The sequence below is a fragment of the Cryptomeria japonica genome, chromosome 9 (assembly GCF_030272615.1).
Source record: "Cryptomeria japonica chromosome 9, Sugi_1.0, whole genome shotgun sequence".
NCBI classification, from domain to species: domain Eukaryota; kingdom Viridiplantae; phylum Streptophyta; class Pinopsida; order Cupressales; family Cupressaceae; genus Cryptomeria; species Cryptomeria japonica.
The window spans coordinates 170,294,216-170,313,957 of record NC_081413.1 but is presented as its reverse complement, the minus strand read 5'-3'; the positions used below and the strand labels follow the sequence as shown (position 1 = coordinate 170,313,957).

The window sequence follows — 19,742 nt, the reverse complement described above, 5'->3', positions numbered from 1 at the left end:
TGGGCCTCCCTGTTGTGTGGAACCATGTTATCTTGAGATGCCCCCATAGCATTGCAATGCTGAAAAGGGTTATTATTTGCAGATATGGAAATTTCTTATCCATTGTACGAGAACTTGATACATTGATGGTATGTGGAAGGCACTGCATGCATTTCATGGATCCATGGATGACCCAATAGCATATTGTATGTCAAGTCTATGTCCTAGACTTGGCACATGGTGTCCTTATGTACCAGACCTACCTAAATAGGAAGTATTATCGTTCTTTTGGATGACCTCTCTTCATCGTCATATGCTTTGATGGTGATCCTTTTGTTTGGATCAATAGACTGCTCAAAGAAGCCCAATGCACATATAAGCTTTGAATATAGATTTTGAGACTAACTCCTCCATCTATTAACACTCTTTTTACTCGATGTTTATAGACTAAGACTTCAATATGGAGCAGAGTGTTATGCAGATGATTCAAAGAGACATCATGTTCAAAAAAGGATAGGTTATAAGGCCCTGTTATATGAGCCACCATGGCTTGGAATCAATCAATGTCCAGATCATTTGGAACGTTTGTTTCAATAAGTTCTTATTCCAAGATATTTCTATGTTTTGGTGAGAGTTTGAGCAATTCAAGTATGGATATCCGAGTGGGAGTTCTCCATAGTTGATCAACTAAATTATATTGAGTCTTGGGGAGGGTTTTGGATGTTGATGTGTTCCCTTTCAAGACATATTTTTGCTCTCTGGTTGTCACATTTATCGACGCATGTTCTTGTTTGTCCTTGATTTTTATGACATTTACTTGATTGTCATATGTCGATATGTGATTGATGGTGTTCTCGTATATGTGATTTATGCGAGCTCCTCTAGTATCGTTCAATGTTGAAGCTCCTCCCTTGTTGTAATTTGGAAGAGGATTTTTAAAGGCTTCATGGTCACCATTCATTTTATGACCATCAACTATTAAATTGCCTCTATCAATCATGTCCTGAATGATGTTCTTTAGCCTCATGCAATCATTGGTGTTATGTCCTTTGTTTCAATGAAAATCATAGAAGTGTGAATCATTCCACCAAGGTGATTTGACTTGAGGTTCAAAGTTGTTCGTGGTTGGCAATGTGATGATCTTATTCGCCAAGAGTTCTCGAAATGTTGATTCTAAGGTTTGTCCTAATGGTGTGTAGATGCATTGATATGGGAAAGTATTGGTGTTGCCTCTCTGGTTTGCGTTATTCCCTTGGTTAATGTTGTTGCCTTGGTTAGTGGTGTTGCCTTGATGATTTTTGTTGGTATTTGATGTTGAAGTTCCTTGATTAGTATTTTGCGGATAAGTGTCAGTGCCTTGATTAACACTTTTTTATCTTTATTGGATGGTGGGTTACCTGATAAAGCCAATATTGGTTGTTTAGACTTCACATTGTTGGCATCAACTACCCCATCATTAACAACGTTTTTGTTCCTTGTCCAAAATCTGGATTTGTCTAAAGTGTTGTTATTATTTTGATTGTTAAAGGGGTTAGTGCTTGACGAATTAACACCTTCTTTAAAGAACTTCAACGTTCCTTTCTTGATGCAGGCTTCCTCCACTTGGATTCTATTTTCTATCAATTTGGCAAAAGACGGTATGCATTGGAGTTTGAGTTGATAACTCATCTCACTATTTAGGTTATCAATGAAGATTTCCATATTTTCCTTCTTAGGCACATTTCAAGGATATCTTGAAACCATGCGTCTCCATCGTTGAAGAAATACCATGAAGGTTTCATTGCTCTTTTGTTTTGTGTTACACACATCCAACATGGTGATTACGTGTTGAATGTTATAGGAGTATTGTGTTATGAATTTGTTTACCAACTCATCAAATGATCTGATGGGAGGTGTGAGTTTAGACAACCACTCCATTGTTTTCCCTCCCAAACTTCTTGGGAATAATCTCATTTAGTAGGTGTCATCGTGAGCAAACTCTAGGCTCATGGTACAAAATTCCCGAACGTGATCATGGGGATCGCTTTTACCATCGTATTTGTCATACTTTGGTATATTTGAATTTGGGGGAAAAGATACCATGTTCAATCTCCTATCAAAAGGATAAGGACAGATTTCGTCCAAGGAGTATCGTACTGTAGTCCCTTGTTGCATGTCCTACATTTGTCTTTGTAGTGTTTGGAGTTGTTGTGCAAGAGAAACCATGGGCACATTTGTCCTCCAAGGGAGAGTTTCCCCTCGTTCATTAAGATTGTCCCGATTGCGGGTATGGTCTTGCTCGTGGGTGTTGTCTTGTTTGTGAGTGTGATATAGGTTGCATATGTTTTTTGGATCATGTGTCTCTTCTTCTCTTCGTTGTTCTTGATAGGCATAATTTCTTGACCTTGTACTTGAAATTCTCCCATCTATATTCCTTAAGTTTTCTGTATCAAAATCTTTAGGAATATTGACATCTTTGCTAGTTAGCATGACTAGATATTTTTCTTTGTCTGCTTCGATAAGTCTTTCCATGATTTTTTGGAATGTTGCGTTTTCTTGACATTCTTGGAGAAGTTCTTCGGTGATCTCCATTTCTCCCATATTTGCATACTCATCAAAAGGATTGGACAATCTATGACCCATACTCGATTATGATTGTGAGTCCTTTTGTTTGTTTCTCTGAGATCGAGTGACAATGGGCATTAATATATTTCTACTGTGACAAATTCTTCTTCTTCTATGGGAGTTCTTGGTGGAGTTGGTGGCTCAGGTCGAGCTTTGTTATAAGTGATAGGGAACTTTGGGAACAAAGCAGGGTTAATCCTTCCTCCACGATTTAGGCATTGTCTGAATTCCACTTTCTGAATGTAAGCCCTACTTCTTAAAGGCTCCTTGTGAAACTCGTTTGTTTTCCCTTGGATATACAATCGCACATGACACAGGAATGCGCGATGTGATGCAAAGAGTTGATGATTGATATAGAGAAATTTATTCCTTTTAGCAAGTGCCTTTGAACTAGGTTGTCTCTTCTTCAACTTGGTTTTGTGATAAATACTTGTTCTTCTCAAAATATGAGGAGTGATCATACACAAATGATCAAAGGTTGATGTTGATGCTGATGTTTGATACTTCGTTTGAAAACTCAAGTTTACTTTATCAAGTAGAGGTTTAGTTCGATTCGCCTCCACGACAAAGTGTGTCAAATGATATGGAAGCTTAATTTGACAACTTAAGGATTAAACTAGGTATTTATTTTGATAAAATTCACGGGATGGTGAAACTTTGATCACTGTTTCTGATACTCCCTAATTTTGTTGGATAAAGTCTGACCTCAAACTAGTTTAAAGATTTGAAAACTTGTTCTAAGAGTGCCTTGTTGATTTTGGAAATTTTCTCACTGATGATCGGATTTGAAGTTTTTTCTGTTGAGTTTGCTAAAGGACCTGAAAGGGTATTTGAAGCTATTGATTAAATTTTCTCAAAGTGTCGGATTTGCTCTCTGTTTTTCCCTAATATGGATCATGCGCTAAGACAAAGACTAGATGTGCTAAAGATAGTTCCCAAAGTGCTACAAAATGTTCACAATGCATTATGTTGCCTTTTCTACGCGCTATTTCAGACTGTTTGAAAATGACTGTGATGGATGGATTATGTGCTATTATGTCCCGAGTACACGCTAATGTTTGATATGAAAGCTCTATAATATGTCTCGAATGCACTAGGCTGATGCTTGAATGCGCTATAATAATGCTGATAAGTGCTACCAAAAATTTCACCTGTATGATACTGATCGTGCGTTAAGTTTAGTGATGAAAGCGCTATTTTAGTGCAAATGTGCTATTGAATGTTTGCTACACCCTAGGATGTTGCTGCTATGCACTAACTGTTCTGATTTCTTTATTTTTGTTGTGTTGAAAAATAACACTTGTGATTTTGATGGATGATTTTATGAAAAACAATGACTTGAAGACATGACACATAGAAGAAACAACAATTTTGTCTATGCTAAACAAGTAGTGTATGTTCTTTTGAGGATGTGATCAAATCCCCGATGTTTTCCCTGGTTTGAATAACAATAAGACAAATCAAGCAGACTCTTTATTCAAGGGTCATCAACAATATCATAGCCCACTAGTCTCGATACTCCATTAGTTCAAACAGCTTCGTCACCCCCTAGGGGGCGCACGTTTTTTTGTCTTTTGCCATAAATTAACTCAAAGTGAATTGCTTCACAACTGAGTAGTTATATTGGGAGATATATGGTGAGTGATCTCGAAGGAAGATTCTTCCCCACCCTTGCACTATGATATTGTCAATGTTTGACGACTGACTTGGTTCAAAGTTTCTAATGCTAAGGTTTTTAATCAGGTTTTCGTTCGGTCTTCAGTGATAAACTCCCTCGGGAGGCTTCCCAACCTTTAGAATAAAGGCTTTACGTATCTTAAAGATATTGGGGGAAGACTAATCACTGAGCAAAACCGTTGAAGGAGACTTTCATCAGCCTCCACTTTTGATTATAATGGGTTGGAACACTTGGAGATAAAGACATTTCCCACTTAGGTCGTTCCCCTCTCACCGGCCATTAATGGCGCCCTAAGGGCAACTCGGGAGGGCATGCCTTCTAAAGGATTTAAATTCTTGAAGTAAAAGAAAACATAAGAGTGGTTTGACTTTTTGTTCACCCAATTAAGGGGAGAGCATATACCTTCCACTTTTGAGACAAGACAAACAATATTCTTTTTAGCCTTCAAGACAATGATTTGCTAAAGTCTTTTTGGAGATGTTGCTCCAACAAGCATGGTGTTCTTTTTAACTTTTCATAGCAAAATGTGTGTTTCAAAACCTTGAAAAACAAACCTGGTCAACAAAGTAAATCGTGAATTTGGTCCACAAAATGAAAATCGTGCAATCAATCCTCAATGAAGCTTTTTTTGCCTTGTACAAAAACAATGAAAGTGAGATCCTTTTTAACCTTGCCAAATGAATGTTTGTTTGTAGTTCTTTTTAACCCTTTTTGCAAAAATGAAAGTGAGGTTTTGTTTTAAGCACAAAAGGAGTAATGAAGTTCTTTTTAACTTAACACCAAAAGAAAATGGGATCCTTTTTGACTTTGCAAAAAACAAGTTTGTTTGTAGTTCTTTTTAACCCTTTTTTTGCAAAAATGAAAGTGAGGTTTTGTTTTAAGCACCAAAGGAGTAATGAAGTTCTTTTTAACCAACATGAAATGAACTCTTTTAAAACTAACTTGGAAAAGCTAGAAATAAAAATAATCAAATGCCTAAATATAACTCCTCCCATCTGCAAACAATGATTAGTAACCTGCAGCAAAAAGTTAGTGAAAAATTTAAGGCCCTAGGTGAGCTTATACAAGCCTAACTTTCACTTCTGTTATAAATTTTTCCTTCTTTCTATTAGAGTCACGCGTTGGACTTTTGCACAGATGCACTACAAAAAGGTACAAATGCGCTACATTGATATCCAGACGTGCAAGAAAGAAACTGAAAGTGTTAGGTGCTAACAGTAAGCTCCAAAGCGCTACAAAAAGGTTCCTATGTACTAAACAGTACGATGAATGCGCTACTGTTTGCCACAAATGTGCTAAAGAAAGTTCCCGATGCGCTAAAACGGTATTCCAGTGTGCTTGTAATCTTTTTCCTGCACCAAAAACGATGTGATTTATGGGGATCAGCCCCACGATGGGCACCAAAAATGTATGAGGGAAAATTGGGCGACAAAAATGAAAAGGTCAGATTCAAAAGACCCACACACCAATGAGACTCTTGGTGCAAGTATAGGAACTATTTGAAATAGTTCAACTTCCCAAGGGGTGTCCCATTGTTCTCTATCTCATAGGATCCCTAAAGTCAATGTTTTTGCTCTCAGATCATTGAGCAAAGTGACTTAGGAATGACAACTCCAAGAATGAGTGATGTTTGATTTATGATCAAATATGTATGATATTGAATCTATGATGATTAAGCTAGCATAAAGATGATGATAAGATTAACAAATTATCCTAGCAATGATATACTAGTCTAACATGAATATTCTATGATATATTAGAATGCTTCTAAATGCTATTATGATGATTTAACAAAGAGAGGCTAAATACTTAGTTATTAGACTATGATGTGGATGCATGGAAGATTATTGATTGAGCAAAAATGACTATAAGTTTGATGCACAAAGACTTGATTGTGAAAATGAAGAATGAGAGCTCTATTTATAGGGAAAATAGGGCAATGGATGGTCAAGATTGAATAATCTTAACAAAGGCCAGGATTGAAAGTTAATCAATCCATGTTCACAATTCTCACCAATGAAATGGTGACAATTGTCAACAAGAGGTTGCTTGAGAGGAGATGGAAGAAGCATTAAATGCTTGAGAAGACATGAAGGTTACCTTAGGAGGTAAGGGTTAAGATTAGGTTAGAGTTATCCATTGGATAAAGCTTTTACCCAAGGGGTAAACTCTTGTGCAAGGGTTAAAGGGATAACCAAGATTAAAGCTATGAATGCTTGATGAGACCCTTATGTTAGATGAGGGTTGAGTTAGAGAGAAAGTCTCTATTCATTCAAGAAGATCGAGTTAACCATTAATGGTTAGGAAGACTTTGAGGGTTAACTTGTTGAAGACATAAAACTTGTAATGGTTATTGAAGACTTTGGAGGCTTTGAGAAGTGACTTCTCTTTGCTTAGGAATGTGACAATAATTAGGAGATGAATTAGGCTAAATTGGAAGTGATGAGAAGAATCTAGAAGGGGTTTAGGAGGCAAGTGGGAGATGTAGGAAAATGCAAGTCGATGGAAAAGGATTTTAATTAAAATAAAATTGTTTTATTTCAACAAAACAAATGCAACTTGTATAAATACAAGTGGGGGATTTAAATACATAAATTAGATTTATTTATTTGCAAGGATCAATTTAATTAAATGTAAATTTAATTAAAAAGGGAAAAAGGGGAATTAATTAAATAGAGTGATTTATTTAATTAAAGGCTAGAAAAGGTTTAGGTGAACTTAATTAAATAAATTGAGTAATTCATTTAATCAAATAGATAAATATGAAGAAATTAATTAAATAGAATTTAATTAATAAGAGGAATAGAGTTAAAATAAATATTAAATATTCATTTTAAGAAAGTGGTAAGATTTATAAGTCTACAGTATGTATAATTGAAAAAATTAAAAATCTATAATAAAAATTTAAATATTTTTATTTATTGAACTTAATGAAAAACATTCCTTATATTATTTTTTCTAAATTTTGTTTCCACCAAATATAAACTAGAAAGTAGAATATGACTAAATACACATCCCTTTATACTAAATATATTTACGTAAATTCTAACAAATACTTATATCTTAAAAAAAATATAATAAAAATATGTTAAAAAATATTTTATATTAATTGAATGACTTTATAGTGCAATAATTCGAGGATTATTCTTTTACTCTCCAATACATATTTTTCAATCCCTTTGTTCTCTATGTCTCTTTCCATAATTCCCTCCATCTCCATTTACATGTCTTTGTGCTTTCCCTTGTTTATTTACAAATATAAACATAAAGAAATCAGACTCGTTTAAAATATAATGACCTTTTTTCAATATAATTTTTATTCTATTTCAACAATTTGATACTTTAAAATTTCATAAAAAACATAGAACTAGTTTATAAATATAAATATTTTGAAATCACACTCTTATAAAATATAATGACTTTCTTTCAATATAATTTTTTATTTTATTTTTACAATTTGATACTTTAAAATTTCATAAAAACATAGAACTAGGTATATAAAAATATACCATTTCACATGATATGTTCTAACAAATTTTAAAATTGTAAACTAAAATTGAAAAAGGAAATTCCAGTCGTGCTGGCATAAGTGTGCCAGAATTATAGGCATCTAGAATAGAAAGAGGAAAACAATAAAAAAATCCTTCGCTTTGCATTTTCTCAGCCTACTCCAAAACAAGCTGAAGGAATTTTGTGATCCAAATCATTTGAATGCCTTGCAACTCATTCTATAAAACCTCTATTCAAACATTAAATTTAAAAAATCAGTAAAAGAGGTGATTGAGAAACGAAAATGGCAGCATACCCGCCAGCGCCTGCTTCATTCTATCACCATGCATTTCCTCCGGAGCAGCAATTTCACCCGCCTCCATACTACGCCCCTCATCCGCAACCGCAGCCACACTATACACACTATGTGCAGCCGCAGCCGCAGCCGCTGTCGCTGCCACAGCCATACCACGACCAAGTTCGAACCCTCTTCATTGCGGGTCTTCCCCACGATGTCAAGTACCGAGAAGTTTATAATCTATTTCACGAATTCCCTGGTTATCAGTCTTGTCAGCTCAAGCAATCAGGGAAAGGATCGCTGGTATGTGTTCTGCTTGCTTCATTTTACTTTCTACAATTTGGCTTTTCTTTTGCGGCGTAAACCCTAGCGGATATGTCGTAGTATGGTTTTGTTGAAATGTTTAACTTGAGTGGAGAGGTTATGGCATGATATGCATTTTTTTTTGTCTTTATTTTAGTTTGGTGTGTTGCTCAATTGTTTAGGCCTTTGGCTTAGTTGTTATCACTCAGGGTAGCTCTTTTGAGAAATTAATCCCGAAATTGTATCTGGCATCTTTTATCAAGCATATGGTTCACACGGTAATTTGGATGCTGTAGTTGCTCTATCACAATATTTTATCATGTCTACTGAGATTTGAACCTGGTTTTCCATTATGATAGCCTCGATGTTTTCAAAGCTTATTTTGGCATTATTATTAGCTTTATCTTTCTTTGTGGTTAGTGTCAAGGTACACTTAGATGAAGACCGGCCAGAAGCATGTTTAAAAGTGATTTGCTGGCCACGTTGTCCACGAATGTCTCTGGGAATCCTGAGGATCTTGCCAAAGGCAGCAAACCCATCAACCGTGAGAGCTAACAAAACTCGGCATTTATACTTTTTTAACTCTTTTTTTGGAAAATTTTCTTGTGTTTGGGGAAACATTTGGTTTAGCTACCACAATTAAGGGGAATCTCTCTTGTCAAAATCGCAAAGGACTTCCACCTGGCCTTGCCCAGCATGTTGGAGTGGGTATTATATTTAGTTTTAACAATTTTTTCCCTTTCTCTCAAAAGGGCATGTGCATTTATCACTCGAGCGCGTTCCATTCAACTATTGTTATTATTTTGTGTCACGAAATTTTCAGTTACTGTTAAGCCATTTTGGATGGCATGAAATCCTGATTGACAAGGCAGGCATATCGTTTTTGTTTGTTATTATTTGCCAGGGTCCCTAGCTATGTGGCACTTAAGTTGTTTAATATTATTGTCAGAAGGTTCACCACTGATGGTTTGGGAGGTCATATGGCAAGTGTAGCGTTGAAATTCGGTTGCTACAATAGTGTATCAACTCAGTGACCTATACTTAAATGCTTTACAACTTCATATAGCATGGCCTCCAAGTTATGGGATTTTTCAATAATAATTACTAATTAGTCTTTTATTTATTCATTAGTTTTGGATGCCTGCAGTGAAGAGGCTTCAGATCAAAAAGACTTAATGGGTTGGCTGATTATTATTCAACTCATTGATTACTCTACTTACCAGAAGGTTGTCAATTCAAATTTTGAATTACATGAAACAGGCTTCATATAATTTATTCTCCATAAATCATAATTAACCATTATTACTAGTTTTTCTTCCAAAGGCTTGAACTATTGTTTCTGTGCTATAGGTGAAACTAAAACATGATTTGATGTTTCTTTGTACCAAGTGTTAATTTATTAGATTTCCTAGCTGACTGAAATAAGGTATTGAATGTGTAGGATTGTTTGGTTTATGTTGCATGCACATTGCAAAGAGTTTGTGAAAATGTGTAAAACAACTTGGGGTTGTCAAACTATACAAAACATTTGGTCTCATGGAGAGGGTTGGAACTCCTATTTTTTTCATCCAGAGGTGGCCTCATGAAATGATGTAAACAGCTATTCAAAATAATTTTGTTTCTTCATTCTGTGAAAGAAGTGGTTGTGCTTTTTTGGCAGGAGGCTCTGCATGGTTTCTGGAGAGGGAGCTTAAGCTGTCCAGGTACCCCATTGAGAATTAGAGGATTTTGTCCCCAAATAAAAGCTTATGTGCGGTAATTTTTGTAAGATCGTTTTATTGAATGCGGGGTCCAGTACATTGCAGTTGTCGGCTAGAAGTTCTATGTTTCATAAGGACTATTTTAATGCATATGGGTGAGTTTATTTTCAGCAGCGCCTGCTGAGAAAATCTTTGTGCACCCACTTCCATGGGAACATTGCCTAGTTCTGGTTTCTTAATCTCTCCATGTAACATGTAATTTCAAGCTCCCTGCCACAATTTTTGAAGTTTCTGCAACCAAAATCACCAGTGAAATTCTCTCAGAAAAATATTACTGCACCAAGGTTTACTATTTGGGAAAAAACTGAGAAAAATTTGAACAGATGTTGCAAATTTATTGTACCCCTTTTGATTTGGGGTCAAGGATAGTACCTGGAGGATAGGCACAATTAGCGGACTAAATGTGCTATAGTGGAAGCGTAAATATGAACAATAGAGGCTGAGAACTATACCAAGCTGGAGAAGATGAGGGGAAAACAAATAACAGAACAAGTTGGACATTTCAACTTGAACTGTAATGCAAAGTGTTAATATGCAAGAGCTTTGTACATGATCTGAGAGGTTGGATGTATTGGGTGCCTAAGCTATTCCCTTATTCTACCACCAAGCTGGCTCCTAAAAGAGTGGCAATGTACGTTACCATACAAGAGAATGGTTAAGAAGCAGATGGAAGTTACAAGACTGCTTACAGCTCTAACGAATGCTAGGTTCATCAAGAAGATTCCTTTGCATTGTAAGCACCCAGGTATGGCATTGCAACTGTTTGTGGATAGCAAATATGTCAGGAGAGGTGCCACTAGATGTGTGGTAAGATTTAAGAGAAATTACCATAGTTCTACGGAGTTTCCTGACGGGGTGACGCAGGGATAACTTTTGGGCATGCGGACCAAGGGGCTAAATTTGCAGATGGTGTTGATGAACATAATTGCACATTTTTGTTGGCATGATCATGGAAGTATTCCAACAGCGTACTTCTCAGTTGGCAATCAGAAGTGATTCACATCTCTTGTTAAAACATGAAACATAGTCAGTTTTGCATGGTTTCTTACAGGAAAAACTATGAAAAACTTGGCAGAGGTGGTGGTGGTGCCATGGGGAGACGTTTCCCCCACGTCGCTGCATCCTGGAAACGGCCTTGTCGCAGAAACACAAGGAATTTTGGGGGGATGCGTCCTTGTGGAACATTGGGAATTACGTTGTTATGTTGTTGTGATGTGTCTTGTAGGTGATGATTGTGTTGTTGGCAGAGCAATTGACGGAGCTTGTAAAGTCACTAAAAGATAAGGAAGTGATAGGAACTAGATGGGTGTAGAGGAGTAAAAGTGAACTTCTATGAAAGGAGAAATATCCTTTGAGAGTTTACTTCCCTTCTCACGTTCAGATAAGCAAAAATAATACAATTTCTAAGTTTATTTGTTTTAAGTATAAATTGTCATGAAAGAGTTTTTACAATGTTCTTTTACACACTTCTTAATTATAGAATATGAATTACAACATATAAGTCTATTTGCAGAATTTGAGCAAGATAGCTTTAGGAGTAGAAAATACAAAAAAGTGAAGAGTTCCCTGTGACCTAAAATTGGCTTTCTGTCTTGGATGCGAGTGCTGCGCACAGACTACAACATGACGTGCTGTCGTTCTTTATGAACAAATGAACAGAGGCTTCAGAAAATGTTGAATTGCACCCTGCATGAATCCCAAGAAAATGGCAATGCAAAGTGCAACAAAAAGAAAATACGACTACAGCAATAACTTAAAATATTAACTAGATAGAAGGAAAGGGATCACCAAATGTTGAAAATCCATGAGAGACTCCATGAAGGGCTTCCACAAAGCCTACACACAGAAACAAGGAGAAAGGTTGAGGGTACCTATTTAGGGGCTTGCCTAATTGAAAACCTGTTTTGGTCTTCTGACCTCCACAAACACCAAGATGGATAAAATGATTGTAGAAAAGACGCTAAAGTAACATGCTATCAAAAAGATAATGCTATGAAAAATTAAAAATAATAATATTGAGCTTTCATAGCAAAGGAGAGGCAATCCAACCGGCACAAAAAGCTCCCCAAAAAACTGCGACCATCTCCTGGAGATGAGCCTCCAGATGTTGCAAGGTTGTTCTACACTAACTATATGAGAGGAATGCATGCACAAGAGCTTTAGAATAGGAAAGACCAGTGGGAGTTGTATCCAGAGCTTCAAGTTCAGTAAAAGAGCTTGCTGTGAGTGAATGTGAGTGAGAGTGATTCAAGTCTTGTTGCCTTTTTTTAAAATGGAGGTGTTTTTAGCCAAGAAAGTAGGTTTGACTTCGCTTGCGAAGTCTGGCCTATTTGATAGGATCTTTACTTTGGTGATCTCTATGAAACATAATGCTCCAACGGTCAGCTGAATTTCCCCTTTTCATGGGATGCTAGCGTGTCATGTAGATGTCCGCGCGTAGCGCATACATCCAAGAAAATTTGGATTCTGAAAATGAGGAACTATTCAATTTCATTGCAAATAAGGTTTTTTGACAAGATCATAGCATATTCACAAAATATTCTTTCTTTGTCTAAAGGGAGTTTTTGAGTAGTGTGAAATTGCAAGGGTATGCAATTTATGGCACTACATTTTGCTCCCTCTTTAGTGAGCATATATAATTTATTGAAAATGTAAGCTAAAGTAGAGTTAGAAGACTTTTACCCAGGATTTACTGGGGATGTAGTCTTCAATCCGTGTGAACTTGCCCCTAGGGAAGAGACTTGCACAAAAGCTGAGATATCTTGCATAAATTGAATTGTTAAGCTGTAAACTTACCACATACATGTTAATTGTAGACAAACATGTTGGGCAAATGTGACATAGAGAATACAAAGGTTTAGACACATTAATGACATAGACAACTATGCCTAGCAAGCTACATTATGCTAGAGACCATACGATAGTTTTATCAACCCATGGTTGTTGCAAGCTATGTTACAAGACAACCATGGAAAAAGACAAGATATACAAAAGCCCACAGTCTAGTAGGCTCCCTCATGCTAGGTGCTACATTTGTGATCAAATAGTTTTAGATTTTTTTTTTTGAAATATAAAGTGAATGTGCAATGTGATACCCTCCTTAAAATAATTTTCTAACTCCTAGGAGTGCAAGTTATTTTAAGGACAAGGGAGAGACAATAGACAAGACCATAATGTTGTGTCATGAAATATATAATGATATGTATTCATGGAATGCCATCCTTAATGAGAAGGATAGCACATAGAACCCACAACATCACTAATTGAAAAGGAACACCAAGGGATCCAAAGATCTATGGTCAGTATGATATATATATATATATATATATATATATATATAGAATTCACATCACACTCCAGATGTGGTGGAACTACAAGGACAAAGGAAGAAGTATCACATGAAAGCAAACACAAATTTGAGTCAACATGGAAGAGGTCTAAATGCCCCAACACTTTGCATCGTCCCTGAGTGCGAGGAAAATTAACTTACAACATAAAGAAGAATGATGAGACAAATAAAGGAATTTATGACCATATCCATGTAAGTACAAGCTTAGCATGGGTCAATTCTATATATATATATATATATCACACTCCAGATGCAGTGGAACTACAAGGACAAAGGTAGAAGTATCACATGAAAACAATATATATATATATATATATATATATATATATATATATATATATCACAGTCCAGATGCTCTGCTTCCATGAAAGCTTGTTTCAAGTTGAACTACTGGAACTGTGTTTGCATTCTCATCGTCCTCTTCATTTTCTTATTATCAAAACATCATAAAAATTAAATTGAATAATTAGAGGCGATTCCTCTGAGCATTGTAACTTGTTGTTTTCAAGCAGTTACTACTTTGCTTAAAGTAATTGTGTTTCTGCACTATTGTGCATCATTGATGTCTCTTTAAAACATCATTATTCTAAAGCTGTTTCTGCTGTTTCCTTGTTTCTGATTTGCATCTTCCATCTCTGTCATAGCACTGAGTGTGATCCAAAATGTTGATTGAAAAATATATACAGTTAAAACCAAAAATTATCATACACTATCTCTGTCATATTTCTGCCTTTTGTCTTTACTGATATTCAGCAAACATGACACGTACTCTCTCTTTTCTATGCCATTCCCATAACTCTCTTTGTTTATTTCATTTTACTAATAACTAGGTTTGATGGTTATAGGCTTCTCTTTAAAAAGATCTTTTTTTACGTCCTCTCTCTTGGCCACAATCTTTTCATGTTAAACAACCTTATATAAGCATATGTCTGTTGTTTCATTATCACCTTATACCATTTAACCAATGATACTTTCACCATACATCTTAGCACTTTTTGTTTAACAACTTTCTTTGCTGTGGTACCACCAGACAATGAATACCATTGTGTCAGCCAATAGAAAAATGACTTCTGAATTATAACATTCAAAGAAGACATGGAATAAGACAAAGATGTATAAAATGCAACATGGAGTGATTAAGATGAAAAGTGTCTTACTTAGCCCAACATTCGAAAAATATTTTTACAACTGTGAATCACACTAAAACTTAAAAAAATGTAATTATCTATGTATTGTATGTCTAAAGATGTTTCTCACCACACATTCAAAAACAGATTAAATTTTATAATTTGCAACTATAGCCAAAATTTCCTACAAATTTAACTCTGTTGTCAAGATGTTTGTGTATATACTGAATATTCAATTGAGTTCTTTAATAGCAACTTTGCTTTTCATTGTAAATACAAAGATGGATTTGCACAAATTCAAAAAGAGTGTATTAGCAGAATCAGTCACGACTCACTATTGCAGGCATATTAGTTTATGTTATGTCAGTTAAATTGAAAAATAATGCAACAGTATTGGTATCTTATGGATAAATGGAAATAATTTAACAGCTGGTACCCTTTGTTGCTGGATTCTGTAACATTGGATTTAAATCGCTCTGACACAGGAAAGGTTTACTTTGTCGATAGATCTGAAGCCATTCTGGGCAATGACTTTTGTAACCAGTTGGTATGTTATTGAGAACCATGAATTACTGATGAGTTCAGAAACACTGACAATTATTATGCATGATATTGCAAATTGTTACCTGACGGATTGTCTGTTGGAGGTTTTAATAATGAACTAAATTCTGAATTGAAAACATTCAATATCAAAAGTTTTGAAGGGCAATGCTCAAAGCATATCAAACAGTATACAAAATATATAGACAATAAATTGTGTTTTCAGCTGTAAAAGGCAGTCAACCCATGGTAATAGTGGAATATTAGATGAAGCACCTTAATCAAAACTAATAGATCAAGAAAGGTATAAGAGATTAGCACCTCAAGTGCCTTAGAGTTTTTTTTTTCTTGGTCCTTATTTACCGTAGTGCCCAGAAGTCAAGGTATTGACTGGTTCTTCCAGTGTTAATTTTAGTACTTTCAGATTGAATAAAACTCAGAAAATCAGAATTAGTTTTAACTAGGTTAATTAAATTTATTGTTTTCCAGATTTAAGCATAGTAAAGGAAATGAATGCATAAAGACAAAGCACAGTTACCCTGGGAAAACCTCCTAGGAGGAAAAACCCAGCCAAAAGATCCTCAGGTCTGATTATGGTTTTGAATTCAACTGATAATTACACACTTATCTGCAGCATAGATGTTGGAGTCACAAGGAAGATGAGATAGAAGTCTTCACAATTGGTTTGCTAATGGAGATCATGATTTGCAGTCCTCCTAATCAGACTTGCTGTGTGTTACAAGGGTAGCAGCACCTTTCAAGTAGTTCGCAGTCCTTCTATAGGGTTTGTTTGGGCCTTCAATGGAGTTCTCTATCTCTTGGTGGTGATCTGCTGCATTTGATGGAGTTCGCTGTCTTCTATTATGTTCTGCTGCACTTTAATGTAATTTGCTGTTATCAACTGCCTTGACTCTATATTTCGCACCTTCTTGCAAAACTGAATGAATGATGTTATGAGAAGTATATGCTTTATTTATAGGAGTAGTAATACTTCTCAATCATGTCGGCCTTCTTTGCAAATTAAACATATTAATTATTTTAATTCCTTTTAAGTGAATTGGATAGGGTCGGCCCTATCATGGAGGCGAGTTGGGTTTGGATGTAGTGTGGAGGCCTTTTAGGTGGAGCCGAGAGGTATTGGGCCTGGCCCTATATGTTGGAGGCGGATTCCAATGTTGCCCAAGGCAATTGGAATCCGCCAGCCCTAATTACAAACAACACTCCCTCTTAATTAGGGAAGAGAATCATAACCATAATCTTCCATCTTGCACACTAGCAAGTATAGAACTACATAATCATAATCTTCCAGCTTGCACACAAGCATAGACTGGATCCACCTTGCATTGCCTGCAGAGGGTGGAGAGGATCTTTTTCTACCATCTTACATTGCCCACAGAGGATGGTCAACAATTACACTTCTCCCTGAGAAGTTTGTACAATACCATCTTACATTGCTCGTAGAGGATGGTTAATAATTACACTTCTCCTTGAGAAGTTTACAATACCACCTTACATTGCTCACAGAGGGTGGTTAACATTTACAATACCATCTTACATTGCCCGTAGAGGATGGTTAATAATTATACTTCTCCCTGAGAAGTTTACAATACCACCTTACATTGCCCGTAGAGGGTGGTTTGATACAGCACAAAGTATCACTGAGATTGAGACTCCCTCTCAATTAGGGTTTCATTTTCCACAATACCAAGTCTATCCTTGAAGTACACAAACTTCACTTTGGATAGAGGCTTGGTAAGAATATCTGCAACCTGCTCATCAGTGCTGACATACTTCAGCTGAATAGCACCTCTTTGCACCATATATCGAATGAAATGATAATGGGTTTCCACATGTTTTGACCTGTCATGACACACTGGGTTGATGGACATCTTAATACAACTCTGGTTATCACAGTGAATAACTGTAGGATCCCAAGCTTGACCAAACAGCCCTGCAAGAAGCTTGCGAAGCCACATTGCTTCTCTAGAAGCTAAACTTGCTGCAATATACTCAGCTTCAGCAGTACTTAATGCCACTAAGGATTGTTTCCTGCAAGCCCAAGAGATTACTGCGGATCCCAAGCTAAAACAAATACCGGAGGTGCTTTTCCTGTCTTTGACGCTTCTGGCCCAGTCTGCATCAGAATAACCTTCCAAGGTTATTGGAGTGTTAAGTGGATACTTCAGCCCAAAACCAACTGTGCTTCGCAAATATCTTAGGATATGCTTGGCTGCAACAAGATGAACATGTTTAGGCAAGCTCATGAACTGGCTGAGAGCATTCACAGCAAAACATATATCTGGTCTAGTGTTAACTAGATACATCAGAGAACCAATCAACTGCCGGTACTCAGATGGATCTGCAAATTCAGAGTTAGCTGCAAAAACACTTAACTTCTTTAAGTTAGATTCCATAGGAGTAGACATGGGTTTACAATCCATCATTCTAAATCTTTTCAAAATGTCAATAGTATACTTTCCTTGACTTAAAAAAATTTCGTTAGATCTTTGCCATACTTCTAGACCTAGGAAATAATGCATTAGACCTAAATCTTTCATTTCAAATTCTGAAGCTAGTTCTTTCTTGCATCTAATAATAAGTTCATCTTTGCCAGTAAGAAATAAGCCATCCACATAAAGAACTAGAATCAGCATTTCATGGCTCAATTTAATGGCTCAATTTAACTTCTAATGGAGAATGACATGTAGTTTACTAACATAATTTTGCCAAGGTTGATATAAACCATTATTGCACATTGTCTTCCATAATTCCCTGTATTATGTTGATTCACTGGTCCTCTTTGTAGAAAGTCATCAGCAGAATTTAGATCAGTTTAGTCTTTTTGCAATTCAGTCCCTGCCAAGGAATTATCCGTTGGGACAGTTCACTGGTTGGAAACATAAGATGTTAATGTAGGCTTTAAAGATCGTGTCAGTGCACTGGAAATAATTGCTTTATGAAGTATTTTGGGGAGCTAATGAATATGAATGCTATACGTTTGAATTTTAATTAAACAATGTTTATTGTTCATATGTATACATATATATGTTCTATGAGAAAAAGCTAACACTGCCTTGCATAGTATGCCTATGTGAGATTTGTGAATTATGCACCCATTTCTTAACTTCTTTGCAGTCAGTGGTGGTTAATGGATTATTTTCTTTTTCATTTTGTTACACTTGAAGTTATGATTGAAGTGTGTATAGTTGTTTTCTTTTACAGCGGGTGTGGTTTTTACTTATTTTGATTTGCTTGAGTTGAACAGGTATATGCATTTTCAGTCTTTGCAGACCAGCAGTCCGCCTTAGCTGCAATGCATGCTTTAAATGTAAGATTCACGCTTTTAAAGTAAATATTCAAACATTTGGAGAGGAGTTTTCTTTAAATTTGGAATTGTAGTTTCTATTGATATGATTATGCATACACTATATTGATTATGTAATGAACCTCCAGCCCAAATTTGTACAATAACATAAATGAATCCTTTGAAATGTATCTTTGTATATGGGTGCTCAGGGTTACAACTGAAAAACAATGATAGAACCAGTCAATTTGAGCTGATTAATCTCCAACTGATTTGAGAAGGGTCAAATTGTTACAAACGTGAAAACAATTTTCTAGCAATCATAGTTCCCTTATTCATGGGCCCCACTCAACTAGCTTAGCAAGCTGATAACAGCTAGATGGTTGTCACAAGCTATACCAATGATCGCATAACTAAAATTTCAAGAAAGTCACCAGTGAGCTCACAGTGTTTCCAATACTTATCCAATTCATTAAGTGAGGGAAGGTCTCTGACGTGTTGAAAGTGAAATGGTAACCTCCTTTCATAAGTGCAACCTCCAACCAGCTGAACAATAGCTTGTGTTTGACATGGGGGTGTTTTACAATAGTTTGAAATAGATATACCACATATCAAAGCCTCTAAATTACAAGCAAAATGATTTTGCATCCATGTATTACACCTCAAATTTGTGTTGGACCAGAGATGGTGCAAGAGGTGAACTATGATTATTGGCAACACTATTTTAATTTTAATTTTACCAATTTAAAATTCTAAGTTGCTTGGGGTGGGGGTTCAGGTACAATGGTTTGCTAATTTTTTAACTTGGATTTGGTATGGCAGTTGTCATTTTTTTACCTGGGTTTGGTACAGTGGTTTATCACTTTTTATACCTAGGTTACATATTACACGTGATGATTGATAGTTCAATGTTAAATGTAAAAGATAAATTACTGAGACAGTGGTTTGCCTTTCATTAACTTGGGGGGTTCTGACTGCTTGGTATGGCCACTCTATATGTATTTATATATTTTTTGTTAAACAGGACACTGCTAAGGGGGCAGATCCCTTCCTATTAAACATGAAGAATTTACATTCCAAACCTTAAAAAGAAGGATTTTTAGGACAATGTATTTACTTCTTTGAGCCTTCCACACCAGAGCTTTCCTCAGACTCATATCCTCTTCTGGTGCTGTTGAACATGATATACAACATTCCTTTCATTAACTTAGGTGCTTGAGCTTGCTTCTTCCTGATCAATAGATTCTTTTTTTCTTCGAAGAACCTGTAAAATTCCTCCAAATTGCATTTGATCAATCTAGTCCCAAGAAG

General features: G+C 35.9%; 1 protein-coding gene across 4 annotated transcripts in view; it reads left to right on the top strand.

Moving 5' to 3' along the window:
• The first annotated feature begins 7,834 nt into the window (after positions 1–7,834).
• Positions 7,835–19,742, top strand: part of LOC131037958 (uncharacterized) — a 100,507-nt gene continuing 88,599 nt past the window's right edge. For 2 of the 4 annotated variants that reach the window (XM_057970232.2, XM_057970247.2), the window contains exons 1-2: positions 7,840–8,351; positions 18,393–18,455. In XM_057970232.2, the coding sequence (XP_057826215.1) occupies positions 8,055–8,351; positions 18,393–18,455 (360 nt within the window). In that variant the 5' untranslated portion in view covers positions 7,840–8,054. Of the gene's footprint in view, positions 8,352–18,392; positions 18,456–19,742 lie in introns of all 4 variants that reach the window. The other 2 variants (XM_057970239.2, XM_059211041.1) reach the window with 2 other exon arrangements.